This window comes from Microtus ochrogaster, chromosome 18, assembly GCF_000317375.1.
Source record: "Microtus ochrogaster isolate Prairie Vole_2 chromosome 18, MicOch1.0, whole genome shotgun sequence".
Classification (NCBI taxonomy): domain Eukaryota; kingdom Metazoa; phylum Chordata; class Mammalia; order Rodentia; family Cricetidae; genus Microtus; species Microtus ochrogaster.
Genome location: NC_022020.1, coordinates 67,132,626 through 67,140,987, shown reverse-complemented (window position 1 = coordinate 67,140,987; position 8,362 = coordinate 67,132,626). Strand labels below are relative to the sequence as shown.

The window sequence follows — 8,362 nt, the reverse complement described above, 5'->3', positions numbered from 1 at the left end:
GCCCACCTCCATCCAGGTTTAGTAAGTTGAGCATCCAAACCGCCCAGGCCCCCCCAAAGCCAGCACATGCAGTAGGATCAAAAACCCATTGCCCTGCTTTTTAAGTATTTTAATTTTTAAAGACTGTGGAGCTTATAAAGATATACTATCTTTTAAAAGACATTTTTAAAACGTTTTATATTGTGATAATAACATTAACATGACTTCCTGGGGATAAGTAAGAAAGGAAAGGTTGTGTTTAGGAGTACTGTACTCATGTATAGTAGACAAAGATTAATTGTTCTGGTTTTCTTGCTGTTCATTTGTTTGTTAGTTTGCCAACTTGATACAAGCTACAGTTACCTGAAAAAAGGGAACCACAATTGACTGGCCTTTCAAACAGCCTGTGGGGTGTTTCTCAATTAGTAATTGATGTGGAAGAGCCAGTCCACGGTGGGTGGTGCCCCACCTGGGCAGATGGTCCTGGAGTGTGGAAGAAAGCAGGCCAAGCAGGACAGGAAGCAACACCCTGCAGGGCCTCTTCTTTAACTCCTGCCTCCAGGTTCCTGCTTGAGTTTCTGCCCTGACTTGCTTTGATGGCCTGTGACGTAGAAGTGTGAATGAAACAAAACACATTTGGTCCTGGTGTTTTGTCACAGCAGTAGGAACCCTGACTAAGACAGCTGTCTTATTCAGTTCTATTTCTAGCTGATAGGCTGGGCAGGAAGGTACGTTTGCTTTAAGAGTACACGATACCATGGGCTTATGGACAGCCACAAATTGGACTCAGTGGGCTAGAAAATAACAATAGGGGCTAGCGAAATGGTCTGGTAGGTAACTGCACTTACTGCCATTTCTGAGAACCTGAGTTTGATTACTTGGATGGGCATGGTCGAAGGTGAGGAGTTGAGAAGTCATTGGCTGACTTCTGCATACACTCACATACACAACACACACACACACATGCACACACACAGTAGCACAAATGCATCTATACACAATAAATTCATTAAGCCATGTATTAAAAACCTTAAAAGATAAAACTTGTGGAAGGAGAAGGGGAATTATGTGGGGTGAGGGGGTAGATCCAGAAAGAGTGCGGGGTGAGTATGCTTGAAATTATTGTATGCTACGTGAAGTTTTCAAAGAATTAATTTTTAAAAGATCTTCAAAGATGTTGTTGTTATCAGAACAATGTTTGGTTTTGGTCCTGGCAAGTCCTCAGCGATTACCTCAGTCTTAGGAGCCTTGTGAAGAAATTTCTCTTCTGCCCTCCCAGTAAAAGCATCTTCTCCTGCTGAGTATCTGGGATGCCTTTGCTCAGCTGGGGGCCACATGGTAGTCACTGTAACCTGGAAGAGTGGCCACTGGGTTTAGAAATGGCAGGTCTAGGTGTCAGCATTCTCCATGAGACCCTCAAGCTCAGTGCCTTGTCTCTGCCGATGGATCACTGCTTCTTACTGTGTGTGAGAGCCTGGGTTCCTGTGCTCCACCCCTTTGCTGTTGGTTCTCCATGCTAACATAGGAGTCCCAGGGCCCAGTGCAGACCTGCGGGAAGCTTGGAAGCATGGAAGCATCTTAGTTCCTGGTAAAACTATGTCTTGCCTTTCCATAAAGATTGAATTCAAGGTTTTAGTGATTTGAAACTCTTAGTCTTATTTTATAGTTCAGGGACAGGATCTCAGAATTAAAGTAATTGCTTTAGACTACAGAGCCCAGTTCCACAGTCCTTTCCTTCCATGTGCTGTTCTGGAAAAGCCCCATGTGAGGACTGTTCTGGTGGACTTGAGACCAAACAAACCGTAACCACTTACCAGACTCTTCCAGGAATCAGGAATCCTTGCTGTGTTTGGTTTGACAGAAAGCTGCTGCTCTAGGGATTCTTATGTCGGTGATGATATTTAGTGTAAAATTACTGGAGGAAGCAAGTTAGCAGAAGGAAGGGCTGATTTCTGTTCCCAGTTTTGGGGATTTAAATATCCCAGATAAGCTAAGCTGCCTGCATTGCTTTGGACCTTGTGGAGAGGATGAGCATCACACGGTGGGAGTATGCAGCACAGATGTTCACCTCATGCTGATTAGGAGTCAGGGGAAGAGGGACAGGAAAGGAAGGGAGCACCCCGCCCCCTTAGTACCTACCACCAGTGACCCAGCTAAGTGTGCCCGCTGTCTAACGTATACATACAGCACCTTCCAAAATAGCGCAGTCAGCGGAGGAGCATGCAGCCTTCAGCCTGGGAGTCTGGGAGAGGCCCTTTTTCCTAAGCCAGTGCAATTCCCTTACTAATCCTGACCTCACAGGCTCAGATGGTGGTGTCACGTTCACCAGGCCAGTTGCACATGTGGCATACATAAGTACTTTTCTTCTTTTCCTCATTGTTGATTAACAGTGTGCAAATTCATGTGCAAAGCAGATTTAGTAATCAGTGTGATATAAGAAATGAAATATGTATTTGTATATCACCTAGCTAATGCATATTCTGTCTAAACTCAAAGAGGTATTTAAGTTGACTGAGCCTTTCCCAGATCATGCTGGAATTAGCTAGAAAATCTCTGTAGTTCTAACCCCACGCATAGTAATGTTAATAGTTTTAATTTTAATTTTAATGTGTAAATCTTAAGGTATTCTTGGAACGTGAAAAGAATCAGCATTTCAGTATTTGCTATACTGGCATTTTGATGTGTGTTTTTCTAATAGCTTTCCCTGTCATAAAGGGACGTATGTTCTCCACAGTAACGGTTCTAACTCTACTTAAAGGGGGTGCTTGTTTGATGATGTACTCTGTCTTTTCATGGGCATGAAGCTTTCCAAAGTAATATCTTGGATTTGGGTTATCAGTAATCTCAGTGTAGGGCTGTCACTGTGATCCCATGTTCTCATTCACTTGTGTTTCAGCATCCTTTCTCTCAGTAGGAGACACCTTTATCCTGTCTGTGGAATCTTGTTCCTCCTGTTTTCATTCACTGTTCCATGCCTTGAAGGTTCTTCTCCAGCTTCACATGGCAGTGAATTAAAAAGGACCCCACCCCCAGTCTCCATTTCCAGTCTCACGAGCTATCCTTACATGTGAATGATGACACAGGCTAATATTCCATGAAAAGTAAGTGTCATGATGTCATTGAGCATGAGACACCAAGGTGATTCCTGGCCTGTTGTGTGGCACGACACAGGTGTCTCTGCTGACTTTCTTCTCTCTCTCTTAGAGTGGTGCAGAGTTCCTTCTTCAGCAGCATCTTCAGGAAGTATCAATGCATGTCTTGTTCTTTTTTCTACCCACTCTGTTTTCACTGGCTAGTTGGCCCTCAACAATAGTGTCCAGTCTAACCTCTGAAACCCCACCATTACAGGGAGCTTTCTGGTACCAACACACTGCCTTGACATGGGACAAACCAAGGGACTGTTGGTGGCTTCCTTCCTATCTCTGCTGCCTCAGCACCGTAAGGGGAGCAGCTTTTACTGGAAGAACCCAAAAATGTTAGGCTGTGTTCCTCAGTGCTCTGAGCTCAGTGACTTTCATTTGCTACCACTCTTCAGGGTACTCGTGTGTCCTGGTATGCAAGCCAACACCTTCACTGCCCTCAGATAGTACCCGAATAATTTGATATTAAATATAAACCCTGGGAGTTTATATAGAACTGAATTGCTGAAGCAAAAGAGCACCTTAGGCCCTGCTATCTGGGTTACAGAGCTGACATCATTGTACGGCTGACTCCTGCTTGTTATCTATGTGAAGTTAGCAGATTGATTACTACCTAGAACACAGGAATGATGTGCCAAGGGTAGTCAGTTTCAGCAGTTGATGTAGGATTTTTCTCTGTATGCTGTGAATGTCTTATTTTTTTACCATTGGTTAATGAATAAAGCTGCTTTGGCCTATGGCAGGGCACAATAGAGCAAGGTAGGATTTCCAAGCAGAGATAGAGGAGAAAAGTAGGGGGAGCCAAGGAGATGCCATGTAACTGCTGAAGGAGACAGATGCGCTGGAACCTTGCCAGCAAACCACAAACCTCACAGTAAAATATGAAATAATAGAAATGGGTTAATTTAAGATGTTAGAGTTAGTTAATAAGAAGCCCAGTAAGCTAATAGGCCAAGCAATGTTTTAATTAATATAGTTCCTGTGTGATTTTTTGGATCTGGGCAGCTGGGAAATGACTGAGCAGCCTCCAACTACAAGCATTTGTGACATAGTGATACTTATTTGATTTAATTCCATTTACTTTCTTACTTCGTAGGTCAAACTGTGCGGAGAATATCCGCAAACACATTTTACACACCGGCAAACATGAAGGTGTCAAGATGTACAACTGCCCGAAGTGTGACTATGGGACAAATGTCCCCGTGGAATTCCGGAACCACTTGAAAGAGCAGCATCCTGACATTGAGAACCCTGACCTCGCGTACCTGCATGCTGGTAAGGAACGGAAACCATTAAAGTGCTGCAGCTTTGTTTTTGTTTTTTAGCAGGATCTCATTTCATTTACCACAGTAGTTATGAAGCTGTTTGTAGATTACTGTGGCTTCTTCGCGTGAAATCAGGTTTTGATGGAGTCAGTTTCTGGGCCCTGTGTGGAAGTTCGTCTTGTTCCTTCTCTGCTCTGCGTGAAGACAGGCCCTTGCACCTGTACTCTGTCACATATACGGAGCTAACAGAATCATTGTAGGGCAGGCAGATACTGTGGCCAGAGTTTCTTTTGTGTTTATTAGTCAGTAGGAGTTAATTCTTGCCGTGTGTTTATGATCTGAAATGTCGCATTGCTGCTTTTTTGGAATGTGACTTAGGACATGACTCAAGTCAGAGGCGCCGGCCTGGCACCGGCACGGCCATGAGATTGCCCCTGCATCTCCATGTATGAGTCAGATGCGATGCAAGGTGTCTGTAGGGAAAGCAAACTGGTTCCCATCACCCAGCTTTTTATTTAATTGAAAGCTGTCCCTGAGTATAGAACTGTCTCTACACAAAAGGAAGCACTGGGCTGCGGGAATGGTGTTCTGTTTAAGGAAGCACCCACCTCTAAAGTCAGTGTGGAGAAGTGTCCTGTGCTGTGGCCCTGACAGCACCCTGTGCAAATACAGCTAGTGTAGCCTGGTCTGCTGAGGCTAGCTGCTAGTCACCCCTGCTTCTCACTCTGCCAGGTGGCTCGTGGCAGGACGGCTTCACTGTGCCGAGGATTGTTTAGTGTACATCTGTGAGGGTGCCGTTGTGTGGTGCATGCAGTGGAGCCATTGGCTCGGGTACTCGTGGATAGGACTGTAAACACAGTGGAGCTGTGATAGGCTCTGTGTGTGTGAGAACCAAGGGAAGGCCTTTCCGCAGCGACAGGGCTGTTGTAAGGTTGTATTTTTGCACTTATGATGTCCACATAAGAAAGGAGGGCTTTCTCTCTGTGTGGAACTTCAGGTAGAATATTTTAATGCACCTGATGATGTGTGACTATGCTAAGTTTGATACTGGTGTATTCTTCCAATTTTTTCAGTTGAAAATAAATTCCTGTTATCAGTATATAGAAGTAATGATGGAGTGCTTGATTTCTTGACCTTTGTTGTATGCAGTGATGTTTTGAGAACCAAACAAAAGCAAAGGTCTGTACTTCTTGTGTTTTGGTGAGGTTGGCACCTTATCAGCTAGAGTTCACACAGATAGATAATGTCCTGTAGACTGTCGTGACTATCCCTGCCCTTGGGTTCTCCATCAGCGCGAAAGCGGTGCAGCAGAGGTGCTGAAGTGCATTTCCTAGCTGGTCAGCAGAGCCCTTACCAGTGTGAATGTTCCTACAACTTTTGATGCTCCCCTGCCCCTCGCCGTCACCCCAGCTGTACGTGTAGGATGGACTCTATAAGGGGAAGTAGCTCTTAACTTAGTGCCAAAAAGAGGAAAGCTCCTCACGGACATCATCCCTGTGTCCATCTTATGTCCTGGACTAGAAGGGCAGACCACACGCCTCATGTACCGGCCGTGCTCGACGCTAGTTAGTGATGGGCTCTGATGGCTCCCTGGCTGTTTGGCCAGACTGTTCCCTTTCTTCAGAGAATGTGGCCAGCCTTTTCCCCATCTCACGTTTCCCTTTAAGAAGCTGGGATGCTTGAAGGCAGTGAGAAAGCAGCGTTCTCTTTCAGGAAAGATTAAGCAGTAAGCCATGATAGGGTACTTTTCTTATTTTTTTTTTCAGTTTTCTGATGTCATGTTTTTCATATTTAAATTAGTTTTTCATTAGTTCTACATATTCATTTAAATAGTACCCTAAACTATTGTCTTACAGGGTGATATGATATGAATTTACTGTGCTTTCTTTACAAATCTATATTTTTATATTCTTCTAAGTTAGATTTTGTATTTTTATGACATTTTATTCAACCATATTTCTTGTCACTTACCCAGTTATAAACACAGGAATGGGGAAGTTTGACTGTTGTCAACACACTGCAGCCTTTGTCTTCCCTTCTAATTAGAACCAATTCAGTGCCATTCAAGCTATACTTACTTGATATTCTTAATTTTCCATCTGCAGCCAGGCCGTGTCTCCCCTCTGCAGACCTTGAGGAGGCAGTCCTTCCTTTCCCAGGGTTTTGGCCCTCTGTTTCCACCCTCTTCCTTTCTTACTCCGTGTTAGTTTGATGCTCTGACACACGTCATGACATCCTGTACAATAATTTATTTTATGAAAAGTCCAACACTCTGCAAACCCTGACAGTTTTCCATTGGTTCCCCTTTACAAAAACCAATTATTACTTCAACGTGAAAAGGAAGGAATTTTTCCTGACATGATTGCCTTTGGTAAATCCATGCTGACTCACTCCTATTAAATTGTACTTCTCCAAATGTATCATTAAGCTCATCCATGAGTATCATCTCAAATTTATTTCCTAATATAGATGCTACACTTACAGGTCTATAATTTTCAGCCTCTCCCCTCTTCTTTTTAACCTTCAGGCTGGATCCCTTGTTTTCTAGTCTCCCAGTTCTCACCCTAACAAAAGACTTCCTAAAATAATTAGCAGTTCAGGGATGGGAATCTTTCAGCCAGTCATCAGTTCATTTTCTAAAATGCTGCTCCAAGTCTTTGTTCTTCCCAAACTGCTGTCTGTGCCCTGGCATCTTCTGCTGCAGTCAGTCCCCTGTGTCCATTCTGTGGCTACTTTGGTATTTTGGTAACTGGCCTTTCCCTTTGCTTTCCTTTGACTCTCATGTCTGACCAAGTTTCTGGGATAAGACGAACTGTACTGCATTCTTTGTTGTCAACAGTGAGCAACAGCAGAAAGGCTGTTTTCATCAGCTGCTTTCTTTAGTGCTATAACTGGCATTCCAGCAAAACCCAGTTCCTGGGCGTCTGTCCGTGAGGATTTGATTTACTGATCAGCTAAGCAGACTTGTGGACTCACTACCACTTCTCCTATCCAGTAATAGTCTTCTTTATCCAAAACCTTGCCTTGATACGGCCCTAAATATTGGAATGCTTCATATGTTTGAGAATAAATATGTTCTCTTTAATGTACCAGAACTATGTATGAAAACCTCTTTATGTGTTCAGCACTGGGGAGCAGAGTTAGGGAAGCATTCTCTGCCGTGTTGTCTGGCACACCCTCACTTCCTTTTCAGTGCTGGGGGGTTGGGTCTGCTGACTGAAGTCTGAGCCCAGGAGTCCCAGTGGCAGTGGCTGTGCTCCATTCTCACTGTCACAAAGGACTGTGGAGGCACAGCAACAATAGCGCCAGGCTCCCCACCAGGCCTTTCAGTCTTCAGAAGCAAATCTCGATGATCACCAGTTCCAACTAATGATGTTTACAAATGGATCTTCCAATAGTTAAGTTGCCTAAGGATCCATAACCCAGAGTTTGGCTAAATCAAATCCATGACCACTTTCTTGAATGTGCCAACAGACAGTCAAATTCTGCATATAAAGGAATTTTGAAAAAAAAAATCAGTTAATCAAATTTTTTACCACAGAAGACTTTAAAGTGGGGGTTGTTTCAGATTATCTGAATATTTCTATTAGAAAGTAAAATTGCAGAATAACTTTAAATCCCCAGTGGTGGATATATGCACAGTGGTTTCTCTATTGCTCCTCCATCTATCATACAGAAGAAAGCAGAAAGATGGAGTCGGATGAGCTAGTGTTGGGCCTGACTCTGTAGATGCAGGACTTCAATGAAGTCCTAGACCAGTCTGTATTTCCCTTCCCAGAGGCACAGTGAGTGCAGAGTACACACATAAGCCTCTTCAGTCTTTTGTCTATCACTAGCTCCTCCTCCTAGGACGACTGACAGGTGGCCCCTGAAAGCCAGAGAAACGTGTCCAGCTATTGGAGTAGATCTGAGTCTCAAGGACTCATTGCTGACTGCAGGGTTTTAAACATTTTTTAAATGATGGTTACATTTTTTTTT

At 43.8% G+C, this 8,362-nt stretch overlaps 1 protein-coding gene across 1 annotated transcript in view; it reads left to right on the top strand.

The window, feature by feature from the left end:
* Positions 1-8,362, top strand: part of Znf407 (zinc finger protein 407) — a 364,962-nt gene that overhangs the window by 254,491 nt on the left and 102,109 nt on the right. The window contains exon 8 of the mRNA XM_026783585.1: positions 4,216-4,394. Coding sequence (XP_026639386.1) covers positions 4,216-4,394 — 179 coding nt within the window. The remainder of the gene's footprint in view (positions 1-4,215; positions 4,395-8,362) is intronic.